At 40.2% G+C, this 17,718-nt stretch overlaps 1 protein-coding gene across 5 annotated transcripts in view; it reads right to left on the reverse strand.

Annotated features, from left to right (window-relative positions):
- PHACTR2 (phosphatase and actin regulator 2) overlaps window positions 1-17,718 on the reverse strand; it is a 131,625-nt gene that overhangs the window by 20,357 nt on the left and 93,550 nt on the right. For 4 of the 5 annotated variants that reach the window (XM_077175447.1, XM_077175449.1, XM_054629420.2 and 1 more), the window contains exons 4-6: window positions 15,207-15,365; window positions 4,948-5,181; window positions 805-1,348 (exon numbers count right to left, since the gene is read on the reverse strand). In XM_077175447.1, coding sequence (XP_077031562.1) covers window positions 805-1,348; window positions 4,948-5,181; window positions 15,207-15,365 — 937 coding nt within the window. The remainder of the gene's footprint in view (window positions 1-804; window positions 1,349-4,947; window positions 5,182-15,206; window positions 15,366-17,718) is intronic. The other variant, XM_077175451.1, reaches the window with a different exon arrangement.

The raw sequence follows: 17,718 nt of genomic DNA on the forward strand, positions 1-17,718 counted from the left end.
ACTAATGAACTTGGGGATCAACAGGATATTGCCCTTTACCTTGGGAAAATCTTTACGTAAAGGAAGGGTAGAGGAGGGGGAGATGCTGCACTAGAATGTAGAGCTGGCAATAGGTGTACCAGAAAGAATTTAAAGGAAGGTCTCTAGGCTACTGGCATCTAGACTAAACCCTCCTGGATTTATATAAAAGATGCTGATTTTTCTGGCAGGGAAAAGACAAATTAATAAGCCAGTTTCATTTTTCTGCCAATTATTTTGCTTAAAAAATGTAAGTATGACTCTTCTCGTGACCAGTTTTTACAATACCTGAGATTTAGACAAGTTATTAGGCAGTAAAAAACCAAACACCTACTAACTGAAGTGTAAAGAACCCTCATTTTCAAGTGTTCAAGCAAATTCAGCTATTGAATTGAGAACTTTAGCAGTGAGATATTTAATGACATCTACAGAAAAAAAAAGACATCTACAGAAAAGAACTCCCTTATAATTTGGCATAATTTCTTGTTTGCCTTTATGAGAGATAAATAAAAGTGTCACCAGCTTTGAGCAGAACTGCTGACCCCAGTGCCAGCCACACAATGAAGTAAGAGACAGGTCATGAGCAATGACCTTCTGGGGAAACATGAGGTGCTGCAGGTGAAAGGCTCGAAGGCGCTGGGAAGGAACAAACCGTGCTGGGTGCCACACAAACTGTTCCCAGTCAGCAGAAGCAGCAGAAGAGATCCCCACTGCCTACAGTGCAAACAAATGTGGCTTCCTTAGCTGTGGTCCTATTACTCCCCCAGGACAGCCATACTGTCTCACCTTTCCGTGTGTTCTCCTCCAGCACCTGGAGCGCTGCCTGGGGCTGCACTGCTCAGACTTGGGTCTGTGCCACGCTCGGTCGAGAGCAGAGCCTTTGTGTCCGAGCCAGGTGGCCCTGCCACACAGCTGTCTGACACATCCTGCCCATCTGAGGAGCCAGCAGGCTGGCTAGCTGCAGCAGGAAAAGGAGGTGGAAGTGGAGGTGGAGGAGGGGCAGCGGTGGGAGGAGGGGGCACAACAAGCTTGCTGGACTGGTCCGCGTTGTCCATGTCAAAAATGACTGCGGAAGTTTGCTCAGGCTTGGGTTTTTCTGCCTTCGCTTCCACACTGTCGGCTGTCGCACCTGAGGGGGAAGAAGCAGCCCCGTCTGGTGCTGTTCGTGGGGCTGACTGTTTCCCAGGTTTTTTCTTGCCCCTGGGAGTCCCTGATGTGCCAGATTTGCTGGAAGTCTCCTTAGAGGCTTTGGGATGAGATGATGTGGACGAAGGAGATGGTGATGAAGAAGACTTGGAGACTGGTAGTTTTTTTGCATGAGAGGAACCAGCTAAAACAAGAAAATAAAAGGCATTTTACAGTCTTGCAATTATATGATTTTTGCAGTGTATTTTCTGCATGAATTGACTTGTGCTGGTCTTAAAAAAAAAATACACTTGATACTTCTACAATACCTCATGTAAATGCTTGAGATGATTGATGTTGCAGTTCCAATTTCACCTTTGTGTGGGAGACACTGAAATGATGAATACTTGCCCAAGAACAGCAGAGAGGACCAACGTTACAAATAGGTAGGAGTTTGTTTTGAGTATTCTGAATTTGCCTGTTACACCTGGCCTGGACATCTTCTAAGAAGTCCACTACTTATTCTAAAAATATGTGAAGTGACTTAGCTTAAAAAAAAAAAAAAAAAAAAAAAGCTCCCTGGCAGAGAAAGCTGCCTGACCTCCTGACCTTTCCTACTACATGAATTGCTGATCTGATCACTGTGAAAACCTTGTGATTTTCCTTATACTTTTCAATGAACATCTGAAGACTGTTACTGAGTATCAGTCAATTTACCTTTCACAATTCTTGCAGCTGGTGTCCTCCTAAGTAATGACAAACAGCAGAGGGGCAGCAAAACAAGGTGTGCCTTCTGTCCAGCTGGGTCTGTCCCCAAAAGAGAGGCAGAAACCACTGCTGTCACTGTGCACAAATGACCTTCAGAAGGGAGGAGGCACTGGAGGCCTCCTGTATGTACTGGAGGCCTTCATCTTACCAGTGAGCACCTCAGGCAGTCTTGAAAATGTAGTGAAACAAGGTTTTGACAGTAGCTGTACAAGCTGGCCAAGCTGGCTGTTTAATCCTGTGATGCTCACCATACTGAAGCATATATGTAAAAAGAATCTCACTAAAGATTTCAGCTAGCCCACATTTCCATGTGCATTCCAGCCATATTTCCAATTGCTGTGTCAATGTCATGCTGTATCATCACCTGAGATGGGAGCTTCAAATTTCTGACTTCCATTTAAAAAGCAACAAAAATGACAACCATCTAATGGGTCAGTCCTTTTCATCAAAATGCATCTGACTCAAATGCTTCTGCTGTAATTCTAAAAATTCATTAAGTTCCAGAGAACAAATGAAAGCATTATAAAGTTAAATAGGAGCCTTCTGGCTAAGCTTATTGAGTAAAACAGAAAGCTGTAATAGAAATCTGCTGAAGGGCCTACTTTACTTATAAGCATTTAAATAAAAACAACTCCCCAGGAGACTGGGAGAGAATCAAAGTGCAGATACTGGCCATAATAAGTCCATGATATAAAAACAGTTCTCACAGTGAGACTGTTCTCAAAGGAGATGGAAGCTAATTCAAAAGACACTTTACTGTTCTCTTCTGTAGCTGTTATGGTTTAAAAACATTTAGAGAGCTGTGAAGCTTTCAGTATATCTGAAAAAATTTATAGCAAGTTCAGGCAAATCTCTGTTCCTCTCTGTGCTCCCAGGTGACTGTAAAGGGCACTGTCCTGAATCAACTGACACTGCACTCATCTTCCCACATCAGGTACAAATCACTCAATTTACATGCAAAACAAAATGAAGCAGAAACATGGCACTGGCAGAAGTTCATAATTACAGCAGAAATAGATGATGGTTCTAACCTGCACATTATTTAACAGAAGTCTTACTGAGTAGGTGGATGGTAGAAACAAAAGGCTCTGGTTCTGATCCCCTTCAGAGCAGGCTGGAGGTCAACAGAACCAGTTACATGCTTGCACTTAAAAACTGCAGCATAGTACAAATATATGACCACACAGTTGTGGCTGGGAAAATGTCAAAACATGTTTCCATTGTAAAAATCCTTACATTATTCTCAGAACCTGCAATTAGATGCAGAAACTTAAAAGATTTCTCCCACAGAAAACCCCCCTATGCGTCCACATGGGTCAAAGTGCTATTGCTGCTGTTGTTTTTGACTGGGCTGGCTGACAATTTTCTGTCATGCCTCTTTTTAAGTAGAAGATTTGAATTCTGATTAAATGAAAAATTTAATGGCTGTTGTTTGCCTTTTGGCATACATCCATACCTCCATTTAAGTCCCATTCTCCCAGTTCCACTATTTCAGTATGGAAACTTGCTGTGCTGCCCTCAGGAGAGCCATGGCTCATTGTTACTCATATTCCTCTCCTCCTTCATGGGACTTGATCACTGGCTGCATCATGTGTTCATTTTCATGGGGATCTGACAAACCTCTTGTACTGACACTGTTCCAAACCAGCTCTGCTTATTAAGTACCGTCCCACTTTGAATGAACACAATATATTTTTAAATTTGGAAGAAATTACCAGTAGAATAAGGAATAGATGTTGATATATTTTACATCTGTATGGTCTGCAAGCACTGGCTGACATTTCAGCAAGGCTAATAGAAGACAAATCTGGAACCTGAATGTATTTTAGTCTAAAAAGTCAGATACCTGACAGCTTGTTACCAACCACTGTTTTAAACAGTTCTTTATGTGATGGATTGCTTTATTTCTGAAAGGCCTGCTGTTAAAAGGCTGCTTCACCTAGGAAGAGCTGAGTTTCCCAGCTGCATGTGAAATACAAGCAGCAAATTCTGAATTTTCAAAATGTTTATTCTTGTAGTCGTCTGATGTAGTAGGGACAGTTAATACCAAGTTAATGGATATTTTATGGCAAAGTTATTATTGTAATTCTAGAAGTCTTACAATGTTTTCAAACAGTCCTCTTCTGTATGCTTCAAATACAAAATGTGCCAAAATGTACAAGCTGTGAAGAGAAATACTTGCAGAGAAAACTGGAGGGACTGGAGGGCTTTGAAAGACAGAGAGAGATTGAAAGCACAGGGCTTGTGTAAGTTTGCCAATACATATATGGAGCCCATTCATCACAACACTGCTTGAGTTCAAATTGTGTGGATGTTTTAATTTTGGTCATTGTTTACACTGCAACCATTCAAACTCAAAATTAGTACCTTAAGAGCATCCACCTATAATCTTAAATCTTGCATCACTGCTGAATTCTGATCTAATAGTGTGGTGATAAACACATGCTCTGTGCCTGATGAGTGATATTTTCCATTTCCAGTATGTACTTAGAATCACAGCACCTGAGGGAAGCCTGGTCATTTCTAATGGTTGTCATTTTTTTTGGTCAGCTAATCCAACTACTATTGAACAATCTTTTAAGATGCTTCAATGGTTTTATTCTTAACTTCTTTGTGATCTTGTCATATTGTCAAATTAACTGGAACAGTTGATACTTCCAGTAGAAAGTTACAGCAATATCAAATTAGTTTTACTCAAGGGTAACTTGTGCTTGGTTTCAGAAGTGAGCTTCTATCCTGCTTACTCTTGAGCTGTTTCTCTGGGTCATTTTTTTGCCAGCTATCATACTTGAACTGGGAATTCAGTGCTGTCTCTGCTGTGCTCGGTGTTGTACATAGGTTCACTCAACAGCGAGGGGGTCTGTGTATTCTCTGGGGTGTTTGTGGCCAGCAGAACCAGAGCCCAGCAGGAAGCTCTCTACAAACACCCACGGCATGCTCCTCAGTAACACTGCTCGGTCCAAAGGCACAAGTCACCAAGCCAAGCAGCCCCATGCACATGCACCCACGGCAGCTGCACTGCTGGGCAGTACTCACCAGCTTCTCGATTTGCACTGGCACCTGTTGGCTTGGGTGGTGGGAGAGGAGGCTGCTTAGCAGGAGCCTTTCCCTTTTTTTTAGCATGAGGTGCTTCGTTACCCTTATGGCTGCTGGCGGTGGAAGCGGCAATGGCATTTTTTGGTGGTAGCGGAGCTTTTTTAGGTTTAGGCTTAGGCTTAGGTAGTGGTGGAGCATGTGATGTCGGAATTTCTGGGCAGGGACCAGTGCTCTCTATGGGTAAGAAAGTGAACAGAAGCCAACTGACACAGACATACACCATGTAAATCCAACAGCAAGCTTCACAATAGTGACTACTTCTGCTGCTTGAGCTCTTGGGAATCAGGAGCGACTTCATCTTTTGCCTCTTAAGGCAGTATTACCTCAGAAGAAAGTTACTGTTCACCTCAACCCAGGATCTTCTCATGGAAAATATTTACCTGGAACTCTGTTCAGACTCATCTATTCTACACCTCCAAGGATCTGCCTTTACATTCAGTATCCCAAATTAAAGTGCTGGCTTAAAACTAAATGAGGGAATGCTATTTACTTCTCTAACAAATCTCCTCAGCTTCTTTTCAAGCCTAGCCACCCTAAGATCAACAGTTTGTAAAAGTCAGATTCATGTGAACCTGAATGTGAACAGGGCCGTTCTCCCAGCCACAGGCTTGCATATGGCTATGCAGCGGAAATTTTCCCAGTTTTCCCCTGGAGCAATTCATTCTTCTGAGCTGCATATTGTTTGCTCATAGCAGCTTTATTTTGGGTAACTTCCTCAGAGTATTTTTACTCTTCAGAAACAAATGAAGCTAAATAAGATAGGTTATCATTTGGCATGGAAAGGCTCTCCCCTCCTGCAGGTTCTTTGTTACACAACTGCACTTTCAAGAGCCTAGAGTTCATTAGTCAGCAGGAATTTGGTCTTTATCTAAATTGTGCTTTGCAATAGGAATGGCTCTGCAGAGTGAAAGAGGTAGCACTGAGGACCCAATAGCCACAATCTGCATTTCAGGATTTGGACTTTCTTCAGGCTAGTTCTGTAGATTACATGACTAGTGGTGGAGGGAGTAAAAGTTCCTGAGTGCATTTTTTGGCTTAGTTTCTTCCAAAAAAAAAACCACCTTGGTTTGTTTGTAGCCTGCAAACCAAAGAAGGGTAAGTGGGGATGACCAGGAAATTAATTTAAAAAGTGCATACCTAATGCCAGTTGTAATGTTAATGTAGGTGAGCCATTTAAAGTCAATGTATGATTTTGCAACATGATCACTATGGCTGTAAAACTTGGTGCTCCCGTGCTCCCAGGTGGAAGAGCTGAAGTTCCCAGATGGGAATTGTAGCTATTCAACCAAACCAATTCTATGCCCATTTTGTCTCAAGATAACCTTCCCAAACCTTTCTGAAACTGAATATTATAGAAGAAAGAGCATTCCATCAGAATCATATAGGCTTTGTTTGCATGTTACTGAAAACTTGATTGGGGAAGAAAGGACACAAGCTAATACTGAAAAGACTTTTAACAGTCTCTTCTCTCACTCAAGAGAAAACCATTTCATTTCTTGCATTATGTTCCTATTAGAGCCTCACTCTTAACACACATTAAATGGACATTCTCATCTCTCTTCTTTCCCATGTTAAAGATTCCCAAGAGATAAGCAACACATTTTAATTTTAAGATTAGTAGATGAAAAAACAAATAATGTGCTAGACAACAAAGACATTCTTCCTCTCAGAAACAAAGCCTTTCCAGCCTCTAGCTTAAGGCTTGTTAACATGAACCTAATGCATCACCTGCAGTTATTATTAGCAACATGCACACATGTGTCTTCATGAGCTGAAGGAATTAACCGTCCAGTGTCTTCCTCCTTTATTTCCAGCCTATTATAAACTAATATGCTTTTGCTAAAGCTTTGAAAGTACCATCTCATAGAAACCTTTTACAACTTTCAAACAGATTTTTTTGAATACAGATTCTTGTACCATCTCTTTGTTTTCCATAGAAAGACTTTGGATGGAGAAAGAAACATCCTTATTTGTTACATTTTGACCTCCTTTTACAGCAAAAGGGTATCCTTGTGAAATTCTACCTACCTTCATTCAAAGTTGAAATGGTGATATAATTCTGAAAAAGCAGGACATTTTAAAATTTGAAGTCCATTAATAATAAACAGGGCAAGAGAAGATATGATTTTGTATTTTGAAGATCCTGAAGGACATGATGATCAGAAATAATATAAGTGTAAACAATTCTTTGCTATATGTATTAACTTTTTTTTACTAAATTACTAAAGATCCATGATGCTAAAATTTTATTTACTATTAAGAAAGAATTAAAAACTTGTTTACTTATATACCATTACTGTGTTTTGTTTCAGTTCATTAGTAGAGAAAATGTTAAAAAAAGAATGATAACTTAGAAAAACTAATACAGCATTCACCATATTCCAAAGTAATACAGTCAATCTACACTAAACTATATAACTGATTAAATAATGTACATCAGAATTTATCTTTTGAATCAGGAAAAAAGATACAAAATAAAATATAAGGCTAAGGTTTTATTTAGTTGCAAATAAACACATCCTAGTGACAACCTATAATTTTCAATTTTTCTGTAGACAAGTAACTAAAAACTATAAATGAAAAGCAAAACCGTAGCAGTTATTCACATCAAAGTTCTTGCTTGCAGACTTAATCTGTGATTAAAAACTGGCAGTTTGTATAGCATTTATTTTAACAGAAATGCCTTGCCATTACTGGAACCCTACCTTTATCTAAGACAGCTCTTGTCATAGTGTTATGTACCTCATTCCAAAGATTGGCAGACTCCTGCACAGCTGCATTCTACTTGCTCAGATAGTTACACCTCTCATCCAATCTTGACTGCCCCTTGATTACAGCAAACCTTCTTCTTACTCACAGCCAGGAGGAAATCTGTGGTGAAGATTATTGTCTTTGACCATATTGTTCCTCCTGGCATCTTATTAGCTTTGTTGCTTTTATCTTTGTAAGCTTCATTGTTTTATCTCACTGTCAGTCTGATTTTGCCCATGGTACAGTTTCCCATTTACTTGAGACAGAGATTTCCAGTTCCTACCTGACCAGTCCATTATATCAGCTTTTGACAGTGACAAGCCAAGTTTGAAGCAGATGCTTTTCATTGCTTTTCCTCTGCTGACCCTCAGGCTTTGTGAATATTCACTGACTGTCCTCCCTTAAGCTCCCCTCTGCGGTGGTGCCAAAGCTGACAATATTTAGGCTGCCATTATTGTGCTTTTTATCCTGGTCTGGTGTCCTCTTGTTTTCCAGTGCCTAATCAAAATGTCCTTTCTTTTACTGCAAGTCTATTGGAAAATTCTTGTGGTTTTCTGCATCTATGTAAGATGCTATAATAAATGTCTGGTATATACAGTAACACTGTAGTAATACAAATAACTAATAACTGCAACAGGGGCTTGATCTTGAACAGTGACAGAGATGGTCTGATGTCTGTAAATGGCTACAGATACAATTATGTTGTAATTGTACCTCCCTAACATGATTCTGCTTGAACATGGACCCTTGCTCTTCATGCCTGCTCTTTCTTTTGCCTAAACAAGGAGGCATCTGAATCAGTTCAGACCCATCTATTTGTTCAAACCAATCCCCCAGGTACCTCAGTACCAGCTGCAATACACTCATATTGCTGTTGTTTTTCATAATTTAGACATCTGTTCATCAAGAACTGACCTTTTAACAAAAAGTCTCCGAGACATATCAGATAGGAATATCTTTTATCCACTGCTGCCTTGATGGAAATATCTGCTGTAAAAGCAACTTGCTTATAAATTACATCTTTAACAGGAAAGCAAATGTTAATATCTCATTAAGCATTTGGATTGATTATATGTTTATAATAAATTTTCCAAATGCCAGATTTTCAACAAACCTCACTTTCAGACCAGATTTTCCTGTTTCGAGAAATTGTGATTGGGGCCAGACTCTTAACAAAGCTCTGTTCTGAGGTAAAGACCTAAATGATGGTCAGAATTACAAATTACTCACTATACAACAGATCTTGTGGGGAATTGTCAAATCTGAAAGATTTTCAGAGAGATGCCAGTGTGTCACATGCACTAGAAAATCAGATTACTTATTTTTCAAACTAAAAGTGGGACCTTTTGCAAATTCTGGACCAAATGAACCTATAAAAATGCTGGGCATACTTTCAGAGGATAGGTTGTAATACATTGTAATTGTTATACAACAATTTTTTCTTTACTTCTGTGAACTTCTAAGGAACAGCGGGCCAGAGCTTTTCTACCTGAGGATTTTGTCCTACAGCACTGGTATTTTTGTTTGTACAACTTGTGCAGTGTCATGGAGCTACCTCAGAGAAAAGCAGCAGTGCTGCAGCACCAGTGTATGATCTCCATCAAGTGCAAAGCACCCTCCTCCTGGAGGATGAACACAACACATTGGAGAAACACTATGTAAAATGAAAGCTGGAAATAATGTATGTTTGTTGTCTTCTGCAGGATGACTCCCTGCACAATGAAACTCTGTAAGAGTTCTGCAGATCATGAGTTTCCTTTCCAGACTATGCAGAGAACTACATTTTGATTAATCAAAATCCAGGAAGCTGTCAGTCAGGAACATGGGACACAGGACAAGACAAGGTGTCTTTTGTCACTTTTTTGGACTCATTGATTGTGCTGATGCAGGTGGTCAACTCAGACAAATCCTTTCAAAAACTTCAGATTTAACCAGCTCCATTTTTTGTTCCTGCTGTTACTAATAAAATTCTGTTCAAGAAAAGACCCATTCAAATTGTTAGAAAGCTTCCTTTAATTTCTACTCTAACTGTATTTCAAGGCACTGTTTATTCCTTTCTACCTGTGCCAGCATTGTCCTTTAGCCATGCTCTCTCCTGGCTGTTTACCAACTTGCAACATTCATCTAATGCACTCAGGCTCTCTCGGGCTGGGCTCTGTTTTGCTACCCTGAACCAGGACAGCTGTCTCCCAATGCTGTTTGCACTCTCTCTGCAGTTTTGAATTCATCTTTCTTGAAGATGGATAAGCAGATCTGCACATCTGCAGACTTCTAGATCTTACTGACTCCATAATTTCAACAACACCAAGTGCAAGAGGCCTTATAACAGAGACAGGGTAGAGGGGGAGGGACAGGTGTGACATGTAACAGGAGAGGGGAGAAAGGGACAGGTGTAACATCTCACCTAAAGCAACCACATTCACGTGTTTTGCATTAGTTTCAAGATAAAAAAGGCTAAAAAAAAAAACCCCTATCATTCTACATTTTTAATTGCTCAATCTTTGTGTAAGAAGTAAGCTGCTAAAAAAAAGAGAATGCCTAAGACATATTCATCTGATCTGTGAGAATCTTGGAAGGTGGAAGGCATGTAGGCTTCTACATTCTCTTATACTTTCTGTAAAGATATACACAAATGATTGAATAGTTCATTTCTAAAAAAAAGTATTTGGACAATCTTAATTCTGGAGCCACACTAGGATGTGTTTCCTATAAAAGAAAAAACCTGAAACAAATAAACCAACTTTACAAGTCAGGAGCTTTCTTTAGGCACTCAGTTTTTTGGGTGAAAGCTTGTGCCTCTCTCATCACTCTACCAGCATGAGCCAGCCCTGCTGACTTAGTGGACAGGCTCTGGCCAAACACAGCTTTATCTAGAGTAGCTTTCCTTTTAAGAATACTTGGATTCAGCCACATTTACATAGTTCAGGTGATGAATTGAAGATATACTATTCTTAGAAGAACTGGTTTTACCCAGCAAATAGCTCAGCTGGAGTGAGATGCTTAGGGAGTCAGGCAAAAAAGCCCACAGCCTTTTATGTATGCTGCTCATATCAATGATCTACAGAGCTCAGGAGTGCAGGAAGCCAGCTAGGCACACAGGAGGGATGAAAGTCTGCCTAGTTTCTCACAGTGACTGGTTTGCAGGTTTAATCTTCTGAGACAAAGCAGGCTCTTGTCTGAGACCCTGGAAGATGAGGGTTACTACCTTATATTCAAACAGGTTTTGTTCTGCTTTGGGGAAATACAGAAAAGACCTCTGAGAAAAGGAACCTAGAAAATTAGACCTTGAAGAACATTCCTTGGTAGACGAACTAAGGCATTAGAGAGCAGCTATGCATGGTTGTAAGACCAGAGTTTGTGCCTCCAACTTTCTTTTCTTTGGCTACCCATAAGAAGCCTTTTCTTTGCCCATAAGAGAAAATTAAATTTAATGGCAGATTTAAGGAGAGCAGACGAAATATAGAGGAAAGAACCTGTAAACCCAACATACTAAGGCCTGGAACCGTTTCCAGCTCTCATATGAGACTTAACCTCTTGGGGAAAAAATATGCACATGTAGCCCAACAATTCATTTGGAAACAGGACTAAAAACTGTTTCCTTTATTCATGCTTACTTCAGACATGAGGAAACCTGAGAAGATTGATCTCCTGCAAATGTCCCAGGAACATTCCAGAAGCTTATGCCCCGTATCACCCACAGCACCTGTAACAGAGCTCTGGCTTGTTTTTTTTCTGCAATGCAATTATTTATCAAAGCAGCACCTAACACACCTGACTGATGGTATGCAAAACAGAACTTCTTACTGTTTTTCCAGGCACTATCTTGCTGATGGTTACTGAGCCTTTCACTTCTTCAAGCCCAAGCTAACTATGAAATCTGGAACTATCTGCAAGAATCATTAAAAGATTTAGCTTGCTCTGACAAAAATGAGTAAGACCAAAGTTTACAAACTGAACTCAGATACAAATAAGGGATTCCCTCGTGCACCTCTGTTCCAGACATCTTGGGAGGGTTGGAAGGAGAAAAACATCTTTGACACAGTACCTGGAGGCTTTTCTATGTGCAGCAGGCATGCTGCATCACCACACCAGGTCCTGATATCCAGGGAGGCAAACAGTGACAATTTTCACACCTATTCTGCTGATGTGGCTCTTGATCTTGTCCAACACTGCTATAGGGGGCAGGAAGCAGAGATCCCCTTCCTTGGATCCCCTTTGCAATGCTCAGACCCCACCTGGAATGTGGAGCTCTGGGCACTGCTGGGGATCCTGTATCCCTTGCAAGGCTCACAGATAAAATAGTTATAGTTTAGCTCTTTATTTTCTGCAAAAGATGCTACTGACTTTCCTTAGTCAAAACAAAAGAATTCAGAAGTCAACCCAGTGCAAGCGCAACATGAATAAAGGATCTCAGAAAAAGATTTATCTGATTTTTCAATAGCAAGGCTTTATCCATCAATTAGCTGCTTTATGTTAAACTGTCACTTGTTTCTAATCATCCTGCCATAAAGGAGAAATTTTCTTTTAAACACCCTGCTTGTATGACTGTCATCATTACTACAAAGAGTAACAGTTACACTATTAAATTGCCCAAGAGAATTTTTCACCACATATAAAAGGCACCTGTGAGCTGATAGGCAGCAGATGGGTACACAGCTTATGGGACTGCCTGGCAGCAAGGGGAGCAGCTTTCAGGGGCTGTCTTCTTCACTTGCTTCTGCTTTACTCATTTTTATATGCATGGCTGAGTCTATTGCTTGCCCTGTGGATACCGTATTTCCATAACTCATGCTGAAAAAACTTTCCTCCTTTAACTTGTTTTAACTCCTAATATATTCCACATTTTGCAACCTGTTGCTGCTAGATCTCACCATACTATCACAACGTGCTTGTACCATGCGCTCTTTTTAAGCTTCTGGCTGCTGCAGTCATCACATTTTATGAGAAGACCATTTTCAAGACCCAGTTGAACAAGAGGGCAAATAAAGACCACCACCATTTCTTAAGAGCATTTTAAAATAACAAGGCTGAGACGCGTTTTTTGGCAAACTTTGATTCATTGGGAGTTGGAAATGCAGCACAACACCATGCTACTAAGCATCAGGAATTAATCCTGTCTTTGTGTCTTACAAATGTGGCAGGTGCACACATCTTCCTTCAAAATTTACACCTGAGTTCATGACTTTAGAAGCCTCACATTAGCCTCACTGAAGATGAACCTCTTGCAGCTCTTACTCCTGACTGTCAGCTAGTGTTCAATCCACCTATCTCAGTTCTCGTGATGGAGGGTTGTGATCTGAAGCACCAGCACATTTTTTGGTCCTAGGAGAAGACAGTGAGCTGAGTATTCCTGCTTCAGCTCTGATTTTGATGCTCTGATGAGATTTCCTAAGTGAGCATTAGCAAACCTCCACTCTGCAGCTGTTGATCCCTTGCTCTACCAGCAGGCGTGGGTGTAATGCAAACCTACTGCATCGGCCATAAAAGAATCACCCAGGATTAATCTGTCAGGTGAGATTCTGTGGGCCTTACTCTTCCACTGAGTTCAGCAGGCTGGCTCACCTGCTTGCCTAGTGTGCTATAAATAAAGAATAACTGAAGTGTGTTCACCATGACCGTGGGGTGGCTTGTACTGGGTTTACACAGTGTAACACTTTCTGATGCGTGGAATTGATCCTTAACACCTTTTGTGGGGAGAGTATTCTCTGCAATAAATCTACCTCCTTTTGTTTCAGGGGACTCAAGATGTTAACTCATAGCAGAACTTCATGTTTAGGTGCAAGAGGAAAGTATATTTTCAGGGGTTTGCATCTTCTGGATGCTCATATTGGGATTCAGTGAAACCTAGAATACCAGTTTTGCTAATTTTTTGGTTTTTCTTCTCCTTCCTCCATGTAGTCTTAGTTTTCTGAGAGGGACTGGAGTGATAGCTATACTTTCTTTTGTACTGAATCTACTCCTGTACAGCAATCACTTTTAATTTCTCCCCATAAGGTCAAAACAATATATAGAGTGCAGAGTCTAATAAGATGTTGAAATAGATATTGGACCTCTCCTGCTTCACTGGAGTTCTATATTCTGCAAAGTCAGCTAGAGGGGATTTCAGCATGGTTAGAAATGTGTATTTCTAAAATAATAAACTGTACCTTAGGAAAACTTCCAAGTCCTGACAGTTCCAAAAGGCTGTACTTAGTGATGCACAAAATAATAAGAGGTCTGATCTAACCCCAAAGTTAAAGGGTTAGAACCATTTTAAAGTAGTTTTCCATGGCTTTTATAACTCTTTTCCCCTGACCCAATACACATCTGGTTCTAGTTGGCACCAAAAGAAAGATGTATTTAAATGTCATGACAAAGGCTAATCTTGTATTTCTGCCTTGTTGGGAGACAGGAAGTACTAGAAATCTCATAAGATTCTCCTTGCACATCTATCCACTTTTTAAATAGTCAAGTCATTTACGTAGCTCTGAGAAGAATTCAAATTTTTCTGTTAGCTGAACTGACCCTCTCAACCTCCAGAGGATCATTCATCACTAGGTAGAGTTTAATAGAAGACATTGGAGAGACTGTTCTGTCCTGCCTCCATGGCTTCAGCCAGCCATGAAGGTCTTGATCTTTTGTATCTTTTCTCTTTCTGCTAGGAAAATCCAATAAATGAAATACTAGTTAAGAACACTTTTAGACAGTGGAAAGAAGTGGTGCATTATTCAAGATGGTAGAGAAAGAAAATAAAATCGGTTCAAATCCTGTGATACCACAATAATCTTTACATTTTCTTTATGAGTCAAACTCAGGTAGATCTGAGTAAAGGTAGCAAAATAAGGATGGACACTGGAACTGCTAAATATTTACCAGTATTTACTACAATTCATCTATAGAAAACCCTGTAAAGTGCATTTTCCATAAATGGCCTAGTTTCTGTTTGCAGTAGTGACACAGCCCCTTGAATGTTTGTGAAGTGCTGGACTGCAAGTGTTTAAGAGTCCATGAAAACCAATTGGAATGACTTGCTGAACTTACTTTCAAAATTATAGATGGTTTTCAAGTGACTTAAACACTTTTGAACATTCAACCCACGAGCCACTTCTACAATGATGCTGCAAGGTGATGCATATGCACTCAGTGTGCTCTTTCATAAGAGGAAAACCTGACACCAAAGGTTGGCCATGGCTACAAGGAAAGGCCCACAGTGAATTGAGAAACTGAACCTCCCTGCATGCACTGTGATGTTCAGATCATGCTTCTCTTTATTGCCTTACCACATGCACAGGAAAAGGCATGCCTACCAGTGAGGGAATACTGGTGTTTCACAAGTCTTATCTTCTCAGCAGGTTCTGCTGGCATCCTTGTGGCAGGACAGAACTCACAGCATGTATAGGTGCTAGTGGAAGAACACGTTAATATTTAAAGTAGGCAAAAAACAATCTGTGAAGAATACTTTAATTTACCTTTCTGATCTTCTTTTTTTCCTTCTGATGCTGATGCTTTCTCTGATAAAGTGCCATTATTTCCACTGGCTTTGACCACATTTTCTTCCTGTATGGTTTCTTCACCAATGGCTACGGTGTGTCCATTTGAAGTTTCAAAGTTTACTGTTACATCACCATCTGAAATGAAAATTAAAGAGTCATTGCCCAGTTTAACTACTTACTTAGCACCTACTTACAACACACAGCATCCCTCTGCTTTCAAGCTTCTGTGGAAGAAAAGCAGAAAGACTTACTGAAATGTGAAACATCAGGCTGTAGATCTGCTCTGGAAAGTAACTCTGTAAAGAAACTCTACAGGCTTTCATGGTCTTTGGGTAGACACCTCTGCAGTTGTAGGCATGGAAGTCCATGCTGGTTTCCTCCTTCATGTCTGCTCATGAGCATCCTGTTCTCTTATCCCTGCAGCTTGGTTTACACAGCAAAGAAATGTGTGCATGGACCACAACAAAGCTGTAACATGTTCCAGCATGTTCCAAAAATGGACAACAGTGGGGCAGAGTTGCAGAACTACTGTGGTGCACTCCCAGCATGTAAATAAGCCAGGAATTTGGACAGAAGTTCTCAGAATGTATGTGCCCATTTACTTCATAAAAATATGCCACAAAGACATCGTACAGTCTTAAGAACCAAGGTGAAGTCTTCCTGTATCACACATCATATCAGAATTAAATTCTGCAAGTCAGATTCTTTCTCAGATTTGATGATACTTTACTCACTTACCCAGACTAGCTCAGCTTCAGAGTTTTCCTGACTCTGAAAAAAACTTATTTCCCTATTTGTCTCTATATTGCTGAAAAGTGCTATTCTTGCTGGCTTACAGCTTTCTCTGTTCCATGCACTTTAAAATTGCTGCTGCTTTTCTTCTCTGGTAATTTCTTTCTGCAGGATTCTCTTGCTGTCAATCCAAAAAGTAAGCAAATCTACATGGCATTTCCTCTGATTCCTCCCATTGATTCCTCCCTAACTGTGGCAATTCCACTTCTCTTCCTTGCTGTGTGTTATCAGACAGACCTGGATGTTTGGCACATCCCTGGTTTCAACACAATTATGCAGTCTCTGTCCTACCACCTTGGGTGCCCCCACTCAGGTGATTGTTTCATTACTTTCTGCACAGTAACATCAACTTGATTTATAAAAAAAATGAGTTCTGCCTTCCTAACTTTGTCTAATTTACTACAGCTGACACTTGCACTTACCTTAACTGCAACATTCAGTTTCTTCAGCTTCTCTCTTCCAGGGCTTCTGAAATCCACTCTTTCCACCTCCACATATGACACTGCCACCTCGTATTCACGTCTTGCTTCTGCAAACACCTCCTGCCTCCGAGTGGCACTTGCCACTTTCCACTTCATTCTTCTTCGCTGTCACTTCTTCACATTTCTTACCTCTCACTTTTCAAGTCTCCGTGTAATTTCCTTTTTAGCTTTCATCCTCATAGCCATTCCTTCTACCTTCACACTCCTCAACTGTCTTTCCTACCTTTCTATTTTTAGCACCTTCAAACTAACCCCATATTCTTTCAAAATGTCCTTAAAAATTACAATTTTCATCAAACATGAAGCACAATGTGATGAAGATAACGCAGATTGATATGAGAAGAAGAAGAGAAAATTGTTCATACTTATATCCTTTTCTCATTTTGCTCAACCCTTGTAAGGAACTCAAAGTCCCACTCCTTTAAGAATGGAAGAGAGGGTCAAGGACACTGATGACCAAAGTATTCATAATTTTATCACAAATTATAGTATTTATGTTCAGACTGTAACCAACCAGAGAAGTTACTACATTTCATTAACTGTTCCCACTGTAATTACAATTTACAACCTTCAAAGGACAAGGTCACACAGGTCCCCAGTAAAGCACATGGCAAAACCCACAACAAAGCCACAGATGGACAAACTGAGGTACGGAGAGTTTACAAGCCTTGTTTTAAGACAATGACAGTAGCAGAGACAAATGCAGAAGCCAGCTGTGCTGAACGTCATAGTCTGATAATTAGCCAAACTCTGTACGGTCAAGGGACGTCACACATCAACAAACAGACCCTTTACTTCTAAGTATCTATGGGTATGATACAACCCATACACACTGATACTTTACTCATTCTTCAGACCACACAGAAAAATACAACTTCTTGGAGAAAATTATTTTTTGGAAAATGTGGAGTTCTTAGACTCCTTGACAAAATGACAAATGGTTTAATTTAAGCAACAGAAATTTATTTTACTCACTTGACTTTTAGCTGATCTATATTTATAAAAGATGAAGAATATTAGAGAGAATACCACTAGAAACAGAACTGGATGTAGCACAGAGGTATCTACCTTGGCTTACTCATGCTTTTCAAAATGTAAATTCTGGCTAATGCCAGATACTAAAACTCAGAGCATTTTGAAACAAGTGATTTCTTGCCCACTGTTTTATGCTGGTACCATTTGTGATTGTGGCCTCTGTGATAGCAGTAGGATCC

The sequence above is a fragment of the Agelaius phoeniceus genome, chromosome 3 (assembly GCF_051311805.1).
Source record: "Agelaius phoeniceus isolate bAgePho1 chromosome 3, bAgePho1.hap1, whole genome shotgun sequence".
NCBI classification, from domain to species: domain Eukaryota; kingdom Metazoa; phylum Chordata; class Aves; order Passeriformes; family Icteridae; genus Agelaius; species Agelaius phoeniceus.